Source organism: Pipistrellus kuhlii, unplaced genomic scaffold (assembly GCF_014108245.1).
Source record: "Pipistrellus kuhlii isolate mPipKuh1 unplaced genomic scaffold, mPipKuh1.p scaffold_m20_p_4, whole genome shotgun sequence".
Classification (NCBI taxonomy): Eukaryota; Metazoa; Chordata; class Mammalia; order Chiroptera; family Vespertilionidae; genus Pipistrellus; species Pipistrellus kuhlii.
Genome location: NW_023425540.1, coordinates 52,633,858 through 52,657,047, shown reverse-complemented (window position 1 = coordinate 52,657,047; position 23,190 = coordinate 52,633,858). Strand labels below are relative to the sequence as shown.

General features: G+C 36.7%; 1 protein-coding gene across 5 annotated transcripts; it reads left to right on the top strand.

The window, feature by feature from the left end:
- The first annotated feature begins 21 nt into the window (after nucleotides 1-21).
- Nucleotides 22-22,625, top strand: GIN1 (gypsy retrotransposon integrase 1). Of its 5 annotated transcripts, XM_036410924.2 has the most exons (8): nucleotides 25-105; nucleotides 6,174-6,319; nucleotides 8,235-8,428; nucleotides 9,374-9,676; nucleotides 13,341-13,532; nucleotides 13,630-13,806; nucleotides 14,298-14,583; nucleotides 21,945-22,625. In XM_036410924.2, exons 2-8 carry the CDS (start codon nucleotides 6,181-6,183, stop codon nucleotides 22,217-22,219), a joined length of 1,566 nt encoding a protein of 521 aa, XP_036266817.1. In that variant the 5' UTR covers nucleotides 25-105; nucleotides 6,174-6,180; the 3' UTR covers nucleotides 22,220-22,625. The 5 variants fall into 5 exon arrangements, with proteins under 5 accessions (XP_036266820.1, XP_036266817.1, XP_036266819.1 ...); XM_036410927.2 differs by lacking the exon at nucleotides 14,298-14,583 and having other exon boundaries at nucleotides 22-105; nucleotides 13,630-13,729; XM_036410926.2 differs by lacking the exon at nucleotides 9,374-9,676.
- Nucleotides 22,626-23,190: the final 565 nt, after the last annotated feature.

Below are 23,190 nucleotides of genomic sequence, written 5' to 3'. Positions count from 1 at the left end.
AGCCCCGCCCCCCTCTTAACGACTCGGTTAGTTCCGCTTCCGGCGGCACCAGATAAGTCGCGAGAGGAAGCTTAAATCCTGTCGCTTGCCTTTAGGACCACTTCGGTGAGTGGTCGTTCCGGTGTGCTGGGTCACAACTGATGGATTTTTTTTTTTTTTTTTTTTTTAAAAAGCAAGGCGTAACCTGACCGTAGTTTCGAAGCCGTTCCCGTCGACTGGCCTGGGAAGGGTTTAATGGGATGTTGCGCAGGCGCCTTGGGGCGGCGGGGCCTGGCGGTGACCCGTGGGCAGTACTGAAACGGGGCGATTTCCGTTTTCGGGCCCGGGAAGGCGCCTGCTCGGTGGAACTCCGGGTTTTGCTTTTAATGGTCGCTTTTCTGTGTGTGCTGAATCTTAGCCGGACCTTTTTGCCTTAAAGACTTAGCCGCCTAAACGCTCTGGAAAATACTCCTTTAAAGTAGCGTCAGAAGTTGGGTGCTGCACTTGGTTGACATTGAAAAATTCTCCCTCCTTTAAGCCTAGTTGCCATTGAATCTGAAATATTACCCTCCCCCCCCTTTTTTTTTTTGCCCCCAATGTGCGGGGAGAAACACTAGCTCAAGGGAGAATCTAGTGTCGTTGTGTTGAAGGAAAAACACCCATTTTTATCTCTATGGGTTTTCCTTAAAAGGGTGTTTCTGACCAAAAGTAGAGAAGTAACTTTCAAAGTGAAATGCATTTATCACACGTGACTTCCTTTGCATGCGTTTGGAGATGAAGACATTTTTTTTGTTAAACGAATGTGTGCGTTGAAAATGAAGCGCAGATTACAGGGACTTGTCTGGTATACTTAGATTTCCCAGTCCTTGACGCTACCTAAAATTGTGCTCTTACACTTTTAGAAATTAAAATAGGAGACTCGAGGAGTGAAATTCTGATCGACAAGTTAACATGCTTACTGAAATACTACTAATTTTGAGATCTTAATTTGGAACATATGTGTATAACTTTTAGAGGCTTTAAATTGGTGGCCTTGATGGGTTTTGCCCTTGGTGAAACAGTTAAATCCTGATTTTATTTAAAGTGATGCTTCACTGCCTTTATTGCACACACAAGATAAATTTATTCAAGGAATTAAGTAATAAATATTAACACAGATATTCTTTAATTTTATTTGATGTTGTACAAGGGATAGAGTGTAAAAAGTTCAGCCATTTCCTCTTGCAAAGCTAGAAGTTGTAATGAGCCACCTTCATTCAGTACTTCTTTTTTTGACTGTCCTAATTGCTTATTAGGTAAGAATTTTACAAACATTACTTACATTGGCAGGGACGGTGGAGCTGGAGAGTATTGGCCTTCCCCAGGCGGCACAGCAGCAGTGTGGTGGGACTTGTGGCCCTTCCCAGGGTATGCAGCTGTTGAGTTTTCTTGGTTTCATTGTTAGTAAAACTTATACTTTGCCAGAAAACATTAATCAACCTTTAAAGAAAGGAGTGAGATTTTAAAATCTTATTCCTTGTAACGATTTTGAGAAGTGTTCTCTCTTACTTTAAACAGCTTGATATGGATGATAATACTGAAGTATTTAAACAATCCTGTATAACAAAAGCCTAATATACAAATTGAGGACAGCAGAACCGCCAGTCGCTATGACACGCAATGACCACCAGGGGTAGATGCTCAACACAGGAGCTGCCCGCAGGCCCCAGGCCAGACAGCAAGGGAGGGGGGTGTCCAGATCGCCCAGCCCGTAACCCCGGAGAGGGAGGTGACCTGTGGTCAGTGATTGGGCGGTACCAGGCCAGCTAAGGCAGGTGCCAGTGGGGCCAGTGGGGGCCTCCCGATTGCCCTACTGGTCACCCCACAGATTGGCCCTGATCGCCAGGCCTAGGGACCCTACCCGTGCACGAATTTCATGCACCAGGCCTCTAGTATTTATATATTGATTTACCATTTGTAAAAGACTTTTCAAATCCATTATCTCATTGATCCCTGTAATTGTGAAAAAGGTGGGATAAATATTATGTCCTTTTTCTTTTTTTAAAAATATATTTTATTGATTTTTTACAGAGAGGGATAGAGAGTTAGGAACATCGATGAGCGAGAATCAAAGATCAGCTGCCTCTTGCACACCCCCCACTGGGGATGTTCCCACAACCAAAGTACATGCCCTTGACCGGAATCGAACCTGGGATCTTTCAGTCCGCAGGCTGACGCTCTATCCACTGAGCCAAACCAGTTTTGGCTATTATGTCCTTTTTCTAAATGTGGATACTGAGGCTTAGGTAACTCACTCACTAAAAATGCTGATTCCTAAAAGCCTTATCTTCTTAGACACACCGTACTAACAGTACCACATGCATTCAAGGAAAGTAATGTTTTCCCAATGTGAACTTTGGAACATGTGGCCTCTTTTAATCCAATGCTAACTCTTCTATTAGGAAATGCAAGTAATACTTTACTTATTGACAAATAGTTGAATGATCATTCTGTCCCAAACACTCTGTGAAACAATGTAAGCATTAAGAATTAATAAGACCTGTTCCTTATTTGTAATTTAAATTATTTATTATAAAATCACTTTATAACCTTTACTATCAATTCTCGTCCTTGGTAATACTTAGTATTGTTAGGTTTGTTTTGTTTAGTTGTTGTTTTTGCCATTTTGATGGATATGTACTGGTATCTTATTGTGGTTTAATTTGCATTTTTCATTGTGTAATGGTGCTGAGTATCTTTTCATGTGTTTATTTGCCACCCATATCTGTGTACCTAAACTCACAAAGATTTTCTTTTTTGTTACCTTCTAGAACAGGAGTGGAGAAGCCTATGTATGCCAAGGGACCATTTGAATATTTATAACATCATTCCCGGGCCATACAAAATTATCAGCTTAAAAATTAGCCAGTTATATCAGCTTAAAAATTAGCCTGTCATACATTTAATTGACTCACCCCTAATGCCTTTGCAGGACCAGAACAAATTATTTTGTAGGTCTAATATAGCTTGCGGGCCGGACATTCCCCACCCCTATTCTAGAAGTTCTGTAATTTCAGATTTTACCTTTTGGTCTATGGCCCATAGTGGGTTAATTTTTACAGTTGGTGCAAGATATGAGTTGAGGTCATGTTTTTTTTTCATATTGATATTTAGTTGTTCCAGCAACATTTCTTGTGAATATTATTCATTCTCTGTTGAATTACCTTGGTGCTTTTTTTCAAAAATCAATTTATAATTTCTGTATGGCTTTTTTTTTTTTTTTTTTTTTTTTTTGACACTTTATTCTGGTCAGTAGGCCAACGGCTCTCATTTTGCCAGTACCACACAGTCATGATTACTACAGATATACCCCATAGATACTGCAGGTTCAGTTCCAGACCACTGCGGTAAAGTGAACATCACAATAGCGAATCACACAAAGTTTTTGTTTTCCCAGTATATATAAAAGTTATGTTTACACTATATTGTAGTCTGTTATAAAGTAAACAATAACATTCTCTTAAAAAAGTACTTACCTTAATTAAAAAATACTTCATTGCTAAAAAGTGCTAATCATCCTCTGAGCCTACTTTGAGTCATCTTTTTGTTGGATGAGGGTCTTGCCTAGATGTTGATGGCTGCTGATTGATTAGGGTGGTGGTTGCTGAAGGTTGGGGGTGGCTGTGGCAGTTTCTTAAAATAGACGAAAATGAAGTTTTCTGCATTGAAAACTCGTCTTTTCATGAGCAATTTCTGAATGCTTTTTTCTTGCATAACTGAAACTCTAACTCTCCTTTACTACCAACCCCCACACTCAGACAAACACCATTCTACTTTCTGTCTCTATAAATTTAACTTCTCTAGGTACCTCATATATAGACTTATACAGTATGTGTTTTTGTTACTGATTTATTTTACATTAGCCATAATGTCCATGTTTTAGTATGTGCCAGAATTTCCTTTGTTTTTTAAGGTTGAATAATTATTCCATTGTATGCATATATCCCATTTTGTTTATCCATTCATCCAGTGATGGAAACTTGGGTTGCTGCCACCTTTTGGCTATTGTGAATAATGCTGCTATAAACTTGGATGCCAGAACAATCCTTTAACCCTAATAGAATGTAAACTTCATAAGGGTTTAGAGGATACATGTCTTGTTTATTATTGTATCTCCAGTGTGGGTCCGACACGTGGCGGGAGCTCAATAATATTTTTTTAGATCAGTGAATAAACCTCATATTTGTCTCTAGCAACTGTCTTCACAACTAAATTAAACTTATTAAGTACATTTTTTCAGTGTCTCCTTAGTCTGGTTTCCACCTGCTCTGTGCTACTCTATTACCAAAACCACTAGACAAATTTTAGTTCTGATATTATGCAACCTCTCCTGTACTTGGTGTTCAAGAGCTCTTTATTTCTAGACATCCATGACAGAACCTCTTCTGTTTCTTTTTTTCCTATTTCTCTGGTTAATCTCATCTTGCTGAGGGATTTCCAACATACTAGTATTTGGAGAGAGACATATAAACTAGTAAGTTGAATAAAGTGTTGCAGATTTTATGAAAGTGGTGTACATATTGTGGGTGCACCAAGGAAGGTGTGCACAATTCTACTTGAGAGGATGATGTGGTCAGGAAGGATTCATAGATGAGCGTATTCATCAATGTGAATGTTAAAAGGTATAAGGATATGTCTACTGTTCTTCTTTTTAGGTGCACTTTCCATGAAATCCTTCTTCCACTGCCTTAACTTCATCTACATGCTTAAGTCATCCATGAGCTCAATATAACATGTTCAATACTGTCATTGTCCTCCCTAAGCCAGAACTTCAGAAATGATCCCAGCCTCTTAATTTCATTCACTCACAATCCAGTCGGTCACGATTCTTATAAAATGTATCTGTCCATTTCCACTGATACTGCTTTGACTCAGAATTTTATCATTTCTTGCCTAAATTATGCAGTTGTCCCCTAACTGTACTGACCTTTCTGTTTCCCACCCCAATCTGTCTTATTTGTGCAGAATGGACTTTGTGGGATAGAAAGCTATAAATGCAGCCTGTAAAGGTCAGTCTCCTAGGGCTCAGCAGCAGGGAGAGAAAAGCAGAAAATGATTCTGGGTGGGGTAGGGGTGGTGCCAAACAAAACCAGCACAGGCTCATTCCTTTCAACTGAAAATATGAAAGAAAATTTTTTCTTTTTAAAGAAAACTAAAATAGAGAAGTGTTCCTTTATTTTGGCCTATATAACCAAATTTTTCTTTATAACATAGAGAAGGTACACATAAAATAAAAAATAATTTCTATTAAAGAAAAGCAGCCTATGTATTGTTCAGAAGAGTGTATGAGCTCTAGAATAACTAAATATCTCCTTTCTTCTTTATTATATGAACATTTCCAAAATATACCTTTCCCATAAATGATTTGAATAGAGTTATGTGTTTTTTTTTTTGGTTTTTTTTGTGTGTGTGTGTGTGTGTGTGTGTGTGTGTGTGTGTGTTTTGTTTGTTTGTTTTGTTTTTTGGCATTTTGCAATGACCATAAATATATATAGAAGTAATATAAAGCTGAATTTCTCTCTTTATAACCTATTGTTTATTTAAATGTCTCATAACAGAACCATCCTGTATAAGTAACACTTTAATTAATGGGTACTGAGAGACTTTAAACAAAACTCTTTGAAGTGTACTTCTTCATTTCCTTTTTCCCCCAGTATGTGGAAAATTGTCAACATTTCTTACCATGTAGAAAGAGACAAGATAATTTGTCATGATATATCTCAAAAATAATATTTAAATATTTTAGCTCTTATACATCATACTGTTCCTTTTCTGTACTACAATACAGTAATCTCTCTCATGTAATATTTTGTGAATATTCAATTCATATGTAAAGCAGAAGTGTAACAGAGTCTGAACTGAAAAAGCAACTGAACTAGCTTATTTAAATTATATATTTTATACACATATATATGTAATTATTTTTTACTGAGCTCAGAGAAAAAAGGGAAAGGAAAAGAAGAATAGAAACATCAGTGATGAGAGAGAATCCTTGATCTGCTGCCTCCTGCAAGCTCCCTACTGGGGATCAAGCCTGTAACCCAGGCATTTGCCCTGACTGGGAATCCAATCGTGACTCTGGTTCATAGGTCGATGCTTAACCACTGAGCCACATCAGCCGGACTAAACTATATCTTTAAATATATTTTACCTAGGTTCATTATGGTACGTAGTGGAAAAAACGGTGAACTTCATCTTAAACAAATTGCATATTATAAACGAACTGGTGAATATCATCCAACTACACTGCCGAGTGAGAGAAGTGGAATAAGAAGAGCGGCAAAAAAATTTGTCTTCAAAGGTAAAATTAAGGCCCCAAATCTTGAATGTAGAGTTAATATGGATGCTTCTCCATATGTGTTTTATATGGAATCCTGAGAGTTTCTGTAGTAATTGGTTGTTGACAAACAATTACTAGTTGAATAGATGATGACACTCAGTCAAAAGCAAAATAAAAATCACACAGAAGTTAACTGAAAGCCATGAAAAGGGCATTTAAATTTATAGACAGAAAATGATACCTTGCGATAAAAAATAATAACATATACCTAAATTAACCTTGCCTGCTTTTCCACTCAGGTGGTTTCTAATGGTGTATTTTTGAAGCACTTACCATCAATGAAAAACTTATTTGATGCTTAATATGAAAATGTTGACAAAGTTTACTTGTTTGTTTATTATACTTATTTCTGTGGTCCCCTCCTTTCACTGCTATTAAATAATTTCTGAATGGGTTAAATATTAGGCAGTAGAATATATGTATTGAAAGTTTATGATAATTTTTGCCTCTTTGCCCTCTTCCAAAGAGGAAGGGAAGTTTGGAATGAAATAAGAGGTATAGTCACCAGATAACTGAATGTTGGTGCTACTAATGAGAATTTTGGCTAGAGGCACAGAACCAGGCTTTCCTCAAAGAAAGTCAAGAAAATTCTATGATCCTATATAATTAAAGTCTAATATGTTAAGTGTCCAGTTGTCTGGTCATCCATTCATCCAATCAAAGTATAATATGCTAAGGCTGCTCAACTGCTCACTATGACATGCACTGACAACCAGGCGGCAGATGCTCCGACTGGTAGGTTATCTTGCTGCTGGGGTCCAGCCAGTCAGGACTGAGTGAGATGGGCCGGACACCCTGGAGCCCTCCTGTGGTCTCTCTCTGGCTGGCCAACCTCCCATGTCCCTTCCCAGCCCCCATCGTGAACCTGTGTGGTCCCTCGGCCTAGATTGTGGCCTCTCGAAACCCGGGACCCCTCGGGGGATGTCAGAGAGCTGGTTTTGGCCTGATCCCACAGGCCAGGCTGAGGGACCCCACTGGTGCATGAATTTGTGCCCCGGGCCTCTAGTAATAAACAAACACCTATTCATTTCTCAGTGTGTACATAACTCCCTTAAGCTTAAGAACAGACATACTTCTTAGACTAAAGTGAGGATTTATTTATTTTTTTAATCATTTATGTAAAAAATGTTTACAGAGTTCCTAGTGAGCAGGTCATTAGGCTTGGAGATACATTGATAAGAGAGTAAGATTTCTGCCCTCAGGTTGCTTAAATTCAAGTAATGACTCTTCCACTGAGCATGTGCTTAACTAATCATATTAGTAACATAATGGTGTAATATGGATTTCAAACAGTTACCTCATCTACACTGGAGAGGCAAAGGTTCTCTCCCTGCTAGATTCTTGTCAGGTATCCTCCAAAGGAAAGCAAACTATCTTGAGGATTAATGTTCTCCCACTTTTTGGCTTTACCAACCCCACCTCCTACTCAAATCCAAAAAAAATTTTAAGAGAGGAGGTCACTTACAAAAATGGAGGTATTATGACAAATTCTGTTCCTGAAGTGGCTTATCAGTACATAGGTTGCTAATTCATGCCATTTTTAGAAGGTGTCTGCAAGTATTTTTCTAGTTTGAGTAACGCATAGAAAGTTAATTTCATACTTCCATAGTTTCCTTGTTTTGGTGAGCAAGCTATATAGTTAAGCTAGTTAAGTAGTTATAGAAGCTAGTGCTCCTCATATATATATCTAGTAAGTCTAACAGCTGAGAGCCTTTCAGATTGTATGTTAGCATCATTACAAATATTTTGTCTTAGAGATAAAACGGTTTTAATTTTTTTTTTAAACCCTCATGGTTTAAAGAAAAAGGCCATGGTTATCTTAAAATTATATAGATCTCTAAAAATTGCAATTATATTTTTGTCTCATTTATTCCAGATAAGAAGTTGTTTTATGTTGGAAAAGACAGAAAACAAAATCGTTTGGTTATTATTTCAGAAGAAGAAAAAAAGAAAGTCCTAAGAGAATGCCATGAAAACAACACTGGAGCCCATCATGGCATATCCAGAACTCTCACTCTAGTGGAATCCAATTACTACTGGACTTCGGTGACCAATGATGTCAAACAGTGGGTATGGCTCTTATTTAGAATATCTTGAATAATGTAACTGTAATAGATATCCAAAATTCATTATTTCTCCAGATTTACTCTGGATAGCAGTTTTCATTAACCAGTTAACTGCCATGGTATTTTGAATTTAATTAAAAAAGGCCCGCTACTTGCATCTATAAAACTTACGGCATACAAATGGTTTAGTACCATTTGTGTGGGTAACTTCTGTACAGAAACATTTTGGGCATTTTATTTTCCTTCAGAATTCTTCTTTAAAATCACTAAAGTATAATATGAACTAGAACAAAGCATTATTTAAACATTTTATTTAGACAGATTTTTTAGAACCAGACTTCCATCATTTATTTCTATTATACAGGCAGAATATCAATGGGGTTGAAATTCGGTTAACTAAATGACCTCATTGATGGCAGTCATCCAATCTTTATATGAACTCTTAAAGTGAATATGTTCATGAAAAGTCAGGTCCTATGTGTGCTCTCATCTTTTGTGCCCATTTCATCTTGCCATAGAAAATGTCAAATATAGCAGAAACCTAAAACGAACTAAATGCAAAGTCAAGTTGTGAAAATAATGAAATTAGTCTGAGTTTTGTAACTTTATAATCCCCTAGGACAATGATTCTCAACCTTTCTAATGCTGCGACCCTTTATACAGTTCCTCATGTTGTGGTGACCCCCAACCATAAAATTGTTTTTGTTGCTACTTCATAACTGTAATTTTGTTACTGTTAATGAATCGTAATGTAAATATCTGTGTTTTCCGATGGTCTTAGGCGACCCTGAATGGAAGGTTTTGTTCTGTTCTAGAATAATCCAGAAATTTCTTCTTCAATACACAAAGTACCTTTCAGTTATTAAAGTTTTAGCTTTGTAAGACTGCTTTTATTATGTTGAATATATTAAAGTTTACATCTTTTCTTCACTGTGTGCCTGTTTTGCAGGTATATGCTTGTCATCATTGTCAAGTGGCAAAAAATACAGTTATTCTAGCACCTAAGCAGCACCTCAAAGTGGAAAATCCATGGAGTATAGTTACTGTTGATCTAATGGGTCCATTTCATATAAGCAACAGACGTCATGTATATACTATAATCATGACAGATTTGTTCACAAAATGGGTTGTGATTTTGCCTCTGTGTGATGTTTCAGCATCAGAAGTTTCTAAAGCTATTATCAATATATTTTTCTTATATGGACCGCCTCAGAAAATAATAATGGACCAAAGAGATGAGTTCATTCATCAGGTAAGACAGCTGAGGTCTAAGCTCTAAAATCAGTAAACATATTCTCAGATGAGGATTAAACAAACAAACAAAAATCTGAGTAAAGGATTTTACTACATATATATTGCATATTCATTTATTGACATAGATAATTATGTAAAAAATAGGTATTAAAACACTAAAATAAAAACCCATAAGGTTAACCATGGAATTATTTTTAAAAGGAATAAGATTATAGATTTTTTCTTAGTTTTTCAGTTTATATGTATTATCAAATTGCTTTTATAATTTTAGTGATTAAAATATGCATAATTATCTGTTGCTTTTGTCATATCAATTACTAGTGCTCAGCAATAATTGGTTCTCATACTCTTCAGATATAGATGGCTCCTTCTAGTATCTTGCAGGTAGAGAAGCCTAAGTAACTAGATCTAGCCAAAGAAATTGAGTGGATGGATGGATGTGTGCCACTTTTACAGCCCGAGGTAGTGAAAAACTCAAGCCCAGTTCTTCAATCTCCCAATCTTACTCTTTTCTCTGGAGAATTGACAGAATATTCCAAATACTATACTAGAGAGTGATGGGATTTCTCTCATCCAGAATTGCTGATGCACCTGGTGGAGATAGTTGGTTTGGAAAGACATTCTGACCTACAACTGACTTTGAATGAGCAAACGGTAAAACTATTGAATTAAGCCACGGAAACTTGAATGTGTTTTGTAACTGCCACGTAATCTTATCTAACTTGACTGACACAGCAGGAATATGCAAAATAGGGATGTAAGGCCCTGTTTTGTTTGATGACAATATTAGATCTTCTGTTTATATTTCTTTTTTATCTAATAAGAAAGAGATACAGCTTTACTGATAATGTGGACAGATTGATAATATCATCCTAAGTCAATAAGGCAAATGATTGTGTCACACCTACTGTGTGAAGGTATCATAAGAGAAAAGTGAGAGTCCTGACTGGTTTGGCTCAGTGGATAGAGTGTTGGTCTGTGGACTGAAGGGTCCCAGGTTCGATTCTGGTCAAGGGCATGTACCTTGGTAGCGGGCACATCCCCAGTAGAGAGTGTGCAAGAGGCAGCTGATAGATATTTCTAACTTTCTATCCCTCTCCCTTCCTCTCTGTAAAATGTCAATACAGGATATTTTTTTGAAAAAGGAGAAAAGTGAGAATCCTCAATATATAGAAATCTTCAGTGGTTCCCTGTCTCTTGCTTTCAGCAATAATTGAATTTATGGCTATCGTGTAATTTTCAGCAAAGCGAATCCTCACAGAGTAGTCAGGTGGCATAAGTTTCTTGTAATAAAACATGATAATATCAATAATGCAGTCCCTATCAACCACAAGAAAATGATAGAGCTGACTCTTCTAATTAACTTGTGATATTAGATCTTTCATAGACACATTAATGAAATGAAAATAAATATGAACTAATCCAATCTGATAGGAAATTGGCCACCAAAATTCAAAATTATAAAGAACACTATTTGGCAATATTTGCTTTTACCTTTATTAATGAGGAGCTTCACCTTAAGTGCATATAGTGCTTCAAGAAATGAAATAATGACAGCATAAAGCCAATATGAATCACCAGCAGTTTTTCCAGTCATGTTTAAAATAATAATAATCCAGCACTTTGAAAATTTTACCAAAAGCAACAACAAATATTTATAAGTCTCTTTTAAGAGGTTTAATAATACAAAAATTTAAAAATTACACATGATTGGGAAAATGTGTCCTTTTTGCTGTGATTTAAAGGGCTTAAATATTACAAAGAAAGCATAATGACTTCCAAATGTTTTATTTTGTCAACAAATACAGAAAACACTGGTAAAGTATTGTAATAAGATTAGAACAGTGTACACAAAGTGGGAGATTTATCATATAGTTGGATGAAAATATACATTTCTACTGTAACTTGGCTTAGAATATTTGCTAATTGTTTGAATAAAATATAGATTTTTGTAAGCCTCTGAAGAAGAGAGAATAAACATTTTCAAATGTAAAATTGCTTCTTTAATTTTAGAAATATGTTTTATGGAAAACAAAAATTGTAACACTAGTGGGATGTCTGGTTTAATGGGAAAGGCTATTGTGGTAAGGATATCAAGATAGCATCTCACAAGTGGATTCACTGGATTATTCCTAGGCAATTTCCTGAAAGAAAGAAGTTGAAGCCACTCCAAAGGTGCCACTTAAAACCACTGATATGACCTCAGATTGAAGCTTACCCAAATATACCTATTCTCTGGGATTCCTTTTTTTTTTTTTTAATATATATTTTATTGATTTTACACAGAGAGGAATTGAGAGGGATAGAGAGTTAGAAACGTCGATGAGAGAGAAACATCGACCAGCTGCCTCTTGCACACCCCCTACTGGGGATGTGCCCGCAACCAAGGTACATGCCCTTGACCGGAATCGAACCTGGGACCTTTCAGTCCGCAGGCCGACGCTCTATCCACTGAGCCAAACCGGTCTCGGCTGGGATTCCTTTTTAATTATTTCTTAATTAAGAGGAGCTAGCTTACTAATACATAGTATATTAGCTAGAAATTTTATTCAGCTGCAAGTAACATAGAATACTTCTCCTCCCAGTATATAAATTTAGGTAAAAGAAGGCCCAGGAAGGGTAACTCTGAGTGTCATTGGGAACTGATGCTTCTAGCTTACTGTTCCATCTTTAAGAGGTGACTGTCAAGCCTGTGCTTCCAGTATTGCTGCCAGAGCCCATGCCACAAAGTCTACATTTTAGTTAGAGGGGAAAGGTAATGGGCAAACAAAAAACCCCCCCAAAAAACTAGTACCAGCTTAGTTCACCCAACAATTATTAAAAGCCCAACAATTGCACTTGTAACTTTTAAAAAAATATTCTTTTATTGATTTTCATTTTACAGAGAGAGGAAGGGAGAGGGAGAGAGAAATATTGATGTTAGAGTGAAGCATCAATCAAGTGCCTCCTGCACTCCCCCTACTGGGGATGGAGCCTGCAACCCCAAGCATGTGCCATGTCTGAGAACCAAACAGGCAACCTTTAGGTGCACAGGATGACGCCCAACCAACTCAGACACACTGGCCAGGGCTCTCAACTCATTTTAGGTCATGTACATTACAACAGCAATAATCATGAGTTATAAATTGCCAAGAACTGTTTTACGTCTTTACATTTACTCATTTAATCCTCAAAAGAATCCTGGGCGGGATTTTCCTGATTTTATAGATGAGGAAACAGTACACAGAGGTTTGGTGAGTTGGCCAGGGTCATGTAGCTGATAATTGGATTATGTGACTAGTGTTTTTTAGAAACTGTCTACTGAATTAAAATGTTATTTGTACTCAGAGTTGATGTTAAATTCTGTTCTTCCACTGTCTTGATGTATGTGTGTCTCTACCAAGGCAGTAAACTTACCAAAGCTCCACTTCTTACCTTTAAAAATGGGTTAATATTACCTTATATGATTGTCATGTATAATGACAACAATATAAAGCATCTAGTCTGTTGACCAGCACATAGGACTCAATAAGTGATAATTACTATTTTAAATAAAAAACATGTTTTTATATAAAATGGCCATGGTCAGTGCAAAAGGCAAGTTTCAATTTTTTTTTGAAACCTTTTAATCAAGGGAAAATAAAATAAAAATTTAAAGTCAGCTTTGTTTTATATATTTTCAGATCAATGTTGAACTGTATGGAATGTTTGGAATGAAGCAAATTGTAATTTCTCATGCCTCTCAAGCTGTTAACCAGACTGAAGGTATACCCAAAACCATCAAAACATTTCTTTCCAAACACTGTGCTGACTACCCACACAACTGGGATGATCACCTATCAGCTGTTTCATTTGCCTTCAATGTAACTCACTTGGTATGTCCCTTTTTGTAATTCTATACTTTTAAATTAGAAGTATTTCTTGCCAAATAAGTGTTTTATTGTAAATTGTTGTTTATTTTACTTAAAACAGGAGCCTACTAAAAATATGCCATACTTTCAAATGTTTAATCGAAATCCTTATATGCCTGAGACTTCAGATGTTCTCCATGAAGTGGATGGTGATGATACAAGTATGTTTGCCAAAATTCTAAGTGCAATTAAAGAAGCTGATAAAATAATGGAGAACAAGACAACTTCAGTGAGCCAGGTGATTCTATTTAATGGAAAACTCTATAACAGAAAAATCTAAAAAGTGATATTTTAAATTTTGTAGCATACACACACACACACACACACACACACACACACACACACACCTGATACATCCTTAAACCAAATTCTTTTCCCACCAAATTCTGCTTGTTTTGATTAAAACTAGCAATGAAATTCTGAAAGAATTTATAGAAAAACCGTGCATTTTGGACTCAAGTAGAGCAGAATTCAAATCCCTCATCTTATTGCTTTCCAGTTGTTTGATGGGCAAATTACTTAATCTACTACAGTTTATTTTGTTTGTAAAGTTGGGGTAATGCTGACTTTCAAATATTATTTTAAGGATTAAGTGGGATTCATACCTAACTTTAAAGTGGTTTCTTAATAAATAATCATTTTTTTATTATCTGCATTTACCTTCAAGAAGCTATAGCTCTTCATCCCCTTTGTTCTTTCTTTCTCTTTTTCCCTGCCCCATACTTGTAGATGGAGAATAACACTGTTGATGAAACACATAAAGACAAAATCATTGTTAAAAAGAAACCAAAGCAGTTAAATCCATTTCATCTAAAAGTGGGTCATGAAGTTTTAAGGCAAAGGAAAAACTGGTGGAAGGATGGTCGTTTCCAGTCGGAATGGGTTGGTCCTTGTGTCATAGACTATATTACAGAAAGTGGATGTGCTGTTCTGAGAGACAACACTGGGACTAGGCTTAAGAGACCTATCAAAATGTCTCACCTTAAGCCCTATGTAAGAGAATCCAGTGAACAAGGTAAATATCTGTCACTTGTCTATATTTTTACTTTCTTTGAATGAGGAGAGAAGTTAAAAATAAAACCCCACGCGTTTTCATTTTATAAAACATGGTATAGTTTTAGATCCCAGGTAGTCTCTTTTATTAGAATTATCAGTTCTGGAAACATCAGGCTTAAAAGAGATTTTATTTTGATTACTAGTGTGTTTCTCACACTTTCCCATAGTTCATGTGAGCGATACTGAGCCAATTCACAGATGAATTATGTGTTCTCTGCTTTCATGTTCAGTATTTTATGAGCAACTTTGTGTCTCATTTTAGCATGAAAAATCAGCAACTAAGATAATGCCAAAAACAAACATACTGTCCCAGATCCTGTTGTGAGATAAATTTATTAGAGGACTTAAATGTGATTAGTTTTTAACATTGCATCATAGATGGGTATTGGGGAGGGGGCAGAATGGGGTGTTCTCAGAATGTTATAAGTGCTATAAGAAGAGGTCATAACACCCTAAACAAAGTTATACTTTCCCCCCAAAATGGTACTGAGCAGACAAGATATCCTGATTTCTTTAACCCTTTCTTTCATAGACTAGAGCTAAATGACATTTTGCTATGGGTTTCAGATTAAATCCCACTTTTGTGAGACTTTTGTTTTGTCCTAGTGTATCTGCTCCCTAGAGTTTCTCTGTGGTGGATAACTGAGAAGGAGTTCTTTGGTACCTTAGCCATTTAATTTTGCCTTTTCCATAAAGAAAAATAAAGCATCAATATTATTTGAATATGAATAACAATTTATGGAAGATATAATTTAGTATAGTTTTAAACAGGATAAACAGCTGAGTTCTTTTCAGTTTTAATAATAATTAGAAGAGCACAGATAACCTACACTTAATAGAACACTAGAGGCCCAGTGCACAAATTCATGCATGGGTTGGGTCCTGCTGGCCAACTCTCCCAATTGGGGGGGAAGTGACTGGAGGTAGGGATGGCTGGGGGAAGGGGCCACAGTTGGCTGGGAGGAAGGGCTGCAGAAGGTTGGCCGGCCTCCCCGCCCCTGATTGGGGTAGGGGGCAGGTCGGGGGCTCCCCCTCAATCAGGCCGGTTGGCTGGCTGCAGTGGGCATCATAGTGACCGGTTGTTATAGTCGTTCCAGCATTCCAGTCTCTTGGCTTTTATATATATAGTGGCCTGGTGCACGAAATTTGTGCATGGGGGAGGGGAGGGGTTCCCTTAGCCCAGCCTGCACCCTCTCCAGATGGGTACCTCTTGGGGGATGTCTGACTGCCAGTTTAGTTGAATATCCTGACCTCCCTCTCGCAATCTGGTACCACTGGCTCCTACTGCTAACTGCTCACTTGCCTGCCTGGTCGCTCCTAACTGCCTCTACCTGCCTGCCTGATCACCCCTTACTGCCCTCCCCTGCCGGCCTGATCTTGACCCCAATTGCCCTCCCCTGCCGGCCTGATCTCGCCCACAATGGCCCTCTCCTGCCAGCCTGATCTAGCCTCCAACTGCCCTCTCTGCCTCGGCCTCCACCACCATGGCTTTGTCCAGGAGAAAGGTGGATGTCGGAAGATGGCTAGTCGACCCGGTCTAATTCGCATATTACCCTTTTATTAGTATAGATAGATGAAGCCCTTGCAGTCTGTTTACTCAGTAATAGTTCAATTGTCGTTCTGATTTGGGTCACAGCTCTCATTAGAAGCTCTTAGTGCCTTTCCATCTGCTTGTGACAGACCCAGTTGCTCTATTAGTAATCTTATCTTTAACTATTTGAATTCTGAAAGCTCATGGTACCTTCAATTTCTTTGTTAGAAGATGAGCACTTTATTTCTTGTGTTTCTTAATTCTGAGCTCTCCTTTATGATTTCTCCCTTCTGTAGAAAAAGTTTATGCGGGTACATGTGCTTTTTTCTTTAGCATGATTTTCTTCTTAATCTTTGACATTCAGCTTCTTTCTAATGTGTTAACCTCATTAATACAAAATTTATATTTAAAGTATTCCTGTTGCAGGATCTGTTCCAACATTTTGCAATTTGCTCTTGCCAAAGAAACAAGACAAACATTTTGTTTCTCTGTATATTTCAGAATCCAATTATGTATAACGGTTTCTAAAAAGAGGCTATATACTCCTTGCTGCTTGCTTGAATTCTCTGTAAATATTTTTTTCCAGTATATAAAGGACTTTGCAATTTTAGAACTAGTGTACACATTAGAAACCTGAGATTGGTGGGTAAACTTGTTTTTCTTGTTAACCAAGAAAGTGTTGATCTCGCCATCTTGGAATCTGGTTCATGATTACTGTTTGGTCCTTTTTATGTTTCTCTTACTTGCAGCAATTCAAAATACAGTGGAACTTCAGTTCTCAAACTTAATTCATTCCAGAAGGCTGTTCGAGTAGCGGTTTATTTGAAAAATGAATCTTTTTATTCCATTAGAAAAAATGTAAATTGAATTAATCCATTCCAGATCCCCAAATGATTCCGTTTTAACCCTTCTTACATACAGTGCCTGTCTAATGTACTATTTAATCTATAAATAAACACTTCCTAAATTCATTAAACCATCCCCTAATAGCCTTAATTTTTTTATTTAAAAAAAGTCTTCAACAAAGTATATATTTTTTCCATTGATTTTTAGACCCAGTGGAAGGGAGGGGGGCAGGGGAAGAGACAGACACATACACATTGATTGGAACCTTTGGTCCAAGGGCCCACCCTAGCTGGGGCCTTAAATGAATTTTTCAATTTATCACTGCCTCTGAAATGCAATCACTGGCTAACTGCCTTTTGTTTATCCAGTCAGCAAGAGGTTTTCTACCTGTTCATTTGCCTGTGATTGTTTTAAGTGTACTTTCACACCTTTAGCAACATTAGCATCCTTTTTTTGTTTGTTTGTTTATCCTTACCAGGGGATATTTTTCCACTGATTTTTAGACAGAGTGGAAGGAAGGGACTAGAGATGGAGGGAGAGAAAAACATCAAAGTGAGAACACATTGACTGGTTGCCTCCCACACCCAACCAGGAGAGCCTGCAACTGGAGGTATGTCCCTTTGACCTGAATGGAACCAGGACCCTTCAGTCCTCTCACCAATGCTCTATCCACTGACCCAAACTGGCTAGGAAATACTATTAGCACTCTTGATGGTCTCTTTATGTTTTAAAATTGTGCTAATCATTTGATTTCCACAGCAACTAAAGCATTCTGTCCTTTGTTGCCTGAGAGATGCTTTTTGACATGCTGGTATCAGGATGAAAGGGTTGTCAGATCTGAAACTGAAGTTTTGGTTGATAACAGACATTTTTTTCTCAGTGAACCATTGATCAAGAACCGAATTGTTGGAAGTGGGAGATGCTCCAGAAATGAGGTTTGACTATAATGTGATATCTGCAGTCTTTTCTTCAATATCCCATATTTTTCTGAAAATCTTCACTTCAGAAGCTGATTTTAAAGAGTCTTGAACTAAATGTAAAGCAAACAAAATGCCTTTGAATAAGCACCCCATTCTTTTATTTGACATAAATTTGGATGAGCTATAGCCAAAAGAACTATGAATTTGTCTATACTTGTGTCATTGCTACTTTTACTAGCCTTGAGATTTTGTAGTTGTATTAAAGGCTCGCTGTCCAAAGCAGATATGCTTCTGATACCAATCTCTTATCCATTCTTATCCAGAACATGGTGTAGAGTGCATTCTGTACTACGTCTACAATGTTTCTCATTATTTTAGCAAGTCCTATTTGTCATTTTGTCTCTCTAGTCCAATGACAGGCGTCTTTTCAAGATTAATTATTTTAACAAGAAATTTAATGATATATCATCGTGTCTCTTTGTAATCATAATGTTCCCCTTTGAGATGAAAAATGTTATTGAACCATTGTTTTATCCATCATAGATTTGAAATAGTTTCATTTGTTTGTTTTGTTTTGGATAGGAGTTATTGTGAAAGATTGTGTTTGTCTCCCTCAAAAGATAGTGTGATGACCCTTCACAATTTGTAAAATGGTTTTTATTATATGTTGTTTCCTATTGCTGCTGAACAAATTATCACAATTTCAGTGGCTTAAAACAATACCAGTTTATTATCTTTCAGTCAATAGCTTAGAAGGTCCAATATAGGTCGCACTGGGTTACTAGTAAAATCAAGTCATTGTCAGGGCTTTGTTCCCTTCTGTAGGCTCTAGACAAGAATCTGTTTCCTTGTCTTTTTCACCTTCTAGAGGCTACTTATAATGCTTGGCTTGTGGCCCTCTTCCTCTGTCTTCAAAGCCAGCAATGGCAGGTGGTCCTTTTCACATTAAATAACTCCAGACTTCTATCTTCCACATTTAAGAACCATAGTTTTTGGGCCCAACCAGATAATCCAGGATAAACTCCCCATAAGCTTGTTAGTAACTTTAATTTCATCACTATCCTAGTTCATCTTTGCCATCAAGGTAACATATTCACACATTCCAGAAATTAGTACATGGAGATCTTTAGTGGCCCATTCTTCTGCCCCCCACAATATGGACTATATCCATGAAACAAAACAGAGCCCAGTCTCTATATTATCAAACCCATGATCTCGACTTTATTTAATATAGTTTATGCAAAGAGCCTCCCTTTGGCCTTTTACTTATATAATCTGAACTCAGTCATTCAGTTTTCTGTTGTTAGTATTGGTTATTTATTACAACAAAAACTTTTGTATTATAACAATATCAAATTATAGTTATTGTTATTTTATCATGAGAAGATGAGTATGGCAACACATTCTAATGGTTTTAGGACTATCAGGCCATATACACTGAGTGGCCAGGTTATTATGATCTCTGAATGCATAATAATCTGGCCACTCAGTGTATACCTTATATAATAAAAGGCTAATATGCAAATTTTCCCCTCGACCAGGAATTCAGCAGCAGGCAGGCTGTCCAACTACCCATGTGCCCTCCCTGGCCAGGCTGGCTGGACCCCATCCATGCATGAATTAATGCACCAGGCCTCAGATATAGATATGGATATAGATGTAGATATAGATATAGATATAGATATAGATATAAATATAGATATTTTGAGTGGCCAGATAATTATGCGTTCAGAGATCATAATAATCTGGCCTCTCAGTGTATAGGAATAGTCAAGCCACCTCTCTTCTGAATAAGAAAATTAAGTATTTTTAAACCCTATACCCTATACTTTTCTTTCTATTTGAACAAATAAATTAATCCAAATCACTCAGACTTCTCTGAGGCTTTGACTTTAATTTATTTTTCTCCTTAGGAATATTTAATTTAATACAGAATAGCCATGGGGGTGTAAACTACAGCAAAGGGAATAGTCAATAATATTTCATAAATAACTGTGTATGGTGTCAGATGGGTACAAGGTTTATTGGGGTGATTAGTTAATAAGTTAAATAATATCTAACCACTGGAATGTACACCTGAAACTAATATAATATTGTATGTCAACTATAACTGAAAAATGAATTAAAACACATAAGTAAATAAGTAAATAAATAAATTCTTTAGAAAGGGTAATATGAACACAAATAAACTTTAAAAGCCTAAAAATAATTTGCTGCTTAAACTTATGTTTTACTCCTTAAAACTGCATAAACTGAAATATTGCTTTCATCAGAAATAACTAAGTCAATATAGTAAGAAAAGAAAAATACTTAGTCTCTTCTGTAATGGGACTGAGTAGAAAAGTCCTTTAAAAATGTTTGTTTAGCCCACCCGGTGGTTGAGCACTGACCAGTGAATCAGGAGGTAAAGGCCCGGGTTGAGGGCTCAATCACCAATGGCAATGCACAGCCAATCAATGATTCTCTCTCATCATTGATGTTTCTATCTCTTCCCCTCCCTTCCTCTCTGAAATCAATAAAAATATTTTTCTAAATGTTTATCTCTCTTTAGTGAAGACAGAACTTATCTTGTTCTTTTTTATATCCCTAACTCAGAATTCTAGATCAGTCCCATCCAATAGATATACAATGCAAAAAATATGCAATATGTAACTTTAAACTTTCTAGTATTCACATTTAAAAAGTACAAATAGCCAAGTCCAGTTTGGCTCAGTGGTAGAGCGTCAGTCTGCGGACTGAAAGGTCCCAAGTTCGATTCCGGTTAAGGGCATGTACATTGGTTGCGTGCACATCCCCGGTAGGGAGTGTGCAAGAGGCAGCTGGTCGATGTTTCTCTCTCATTGACATTTCTAGTTCTCTGTCTCTCTCCCTTCCTCTCTGTAAAAAGTCAATAAAATATATTTTAAAAAAATAAAAATAAAAAGTACAAATAGATGAAAATAATTTTAATAATATATTTTATATAACCTAGTGTATCAAAAATATTATTTCAATATGTACTTAAGGTCTCAAGAGTCACTGTTCTGGTAATTTTTTGTAACCTTTTTTTTAAGTTAAAGAGTATTTCTATTGGCTCCAGTAGACAGACTATCGTAGGAGTTAAACATATTTGGCCTTTCTGAATGAATGAGAATATTGTTTTTTTCCCTACATAAACAAGGCTTGAAATCTCCAGAGTAGTTTTCTATTACATTTGTGTAGAATTTGCTGAGTATAATCCTTATTACAATAAGATATACATAAATATCTATATCTATATATAGATATAAAGATATAGATATAGATATAGATATAGATATAGATATAGATATAGATATATATCTAAGTGACTGTTCGACCAGTAGCTATGATGCACACCAGGGGGCAGACACTCAATGCACAAGCATGGAAATATTGAACAGACTGATGAATCTCAGAGGAAAGGGGGAAGGCAGGAAGAGATTAACCAAAGATCCTTTAATGCATACTAGAGGCCTGGTGCATGGCTTTGTACACCGGTGGGGTCCCTTAGCCTGGCCAGCGGGGACTGGGCTAAAACTGGCAATCTTACATTCCCAAGGGGTCCCAGATTGCAAGAGGGTACAGGCCAGGCAAGGGCCCCATTGGTGCATGAATCCATGCACTGGGCTTCTAGTTTAAAAGAAAAAGTAAGTGTGTGTGTGTGTGTGTGTATCACATATATAGAGTATGTATCACATATGTATCACAAACTTATTCTGACAAATAAGTTTGGTAAAGTCCGTTTGTTACTAATTCTAATATAACTAATAAGTACTTAACCTCAAGATCTATAAATGCATTTCTAGCATATCAAAGTGGTAACTATTTCAAAATATATAAACTTTCAAATTCATATATTATTTTATTCATTCTCAAATGTTTAGTGGGTAGGAGAATCCAATGAAAGTTAATCTTGCTAGTTAATTCTTACTACTAGGGATTTTGTTCTTCATTTAGCATTGTTTAATTTGAAGTGATGTTTAATTATAATTCTAAAAGGCAAACTTATGTTTCTTCTTTCAGACAGTCTTTATCTCTTACAAAGTTCAGTAGTGGCAGATCATGACTACATTGGACTGCCTGAAATTACAGTTGGAGCATACCAAGCCAGTATTCTGGTAGAAGACGCAACTATTGGTGTAGCCGATAATGAACTGTTGACATCAAGCAAGGATGGTGAACTATTAGAATATAGAAATACTAAAATCTCTCCGCTAATAGAAGATAATAGTAATCTTGAAAAGCAGACATTCAGTTTGTTGGACTCCTCAAGCCAAGTCCTTGAGTACTTAAGTTAGTAAATGCCAAAATTTATTTATAGTGCTTGTTGAGAATATATAACTCCTTGAAACTTGATATTTTTTCCATTGAAAAGCTTGTATAGAAGTGTCTGGACACACTCTTAATAACTAAATTCTGAACATTTATTTTATAACTATTTATTGATCTAAAGCTGTACCTTTTGGATGTTAGTGCATATATATATAAGGGCAAAGAAAGCAAATAATATTTAAAATTCACTTTTTCTAAAACAACAATCAGGCAATGCTTGTTTCTTAGGAAGTGAAGTAAATTTCAGCTCAAAACTTTCAGATCTGTTGATATGGTACCATGTTTCCACTTTTAATTTTTTAAAAAATATTTCTTTAAAAAATAAATTTGAATTACCTTGAATGGGATTAATAAATATTTATTCAATCATAACAATGAATGAAGTGAAATTTCTCTCTTTGTCACTGGGACGTCTAAAAACAATATTGTAGGGCCCTAGCCAGCATGGCTCAGTGAAAAGAGTATTGGCTTGTGGATTGAAGGGTCGATTTAATTCCGTTCAAGGATATGTACCTCTGTTGCAGGCTCGATTCTCGGCTCTGATCCCCAGCTCTGGTCAAGGTGTGTGCGGAGGCAACCAGTCTATGTGTCTCTCTCAAATACATGCTTCTCTCTGTGTCTCTCTTTCTCCTTTCCACTCTTTCTAAAAATCAATGGGAAAATATTCTTGAGTGAGGATTAGCCAAGAAAAATTTTTTAGAAACAGTATTGTAGAAAAATATTTAGTTATTTAATTGGTTCTTACAGGAAGAATATTGACAATTTTACCTTGTTAGTCTCAGGATTAACCAGCCCAGCCCAGGAATGTGCTCTCCAGCTGTCTCTCCACCTCCTGGAACTGACCAGAAAAGCTGTCCAGGGGAGAAGGGCCGTGTCTCGAGGCCCTGTGGCCTCACCCTGCCGGGAACGAGAGGCTCCAGCAGGCAGAACCTAGCCC

Bases quoted from the DNA above. Each gene is read 5' to 3' on its own strand.
- GIN1 (XM_036410924.2), top strand. From the start codon at position 6,181: ATGGTACGTAGTGGAAAAAACGGTGAACTTCATCTTAAACAAATTGCA. The intron at 6,320-8,234 runs GTAAAATTAAGG...CATTTATTCCAG, and splicing joins AAAAAAATTTGTCTTCAAAG to ATAAGAAGTTGTTTTATGTT. The intron at 13,533-13,629 runs GTATGTCCCTTT...TACTTAAAACAG, and splicing joins CCTTCAATGTAACTCACTTG to GAGCCTACTAAAAATATGCC.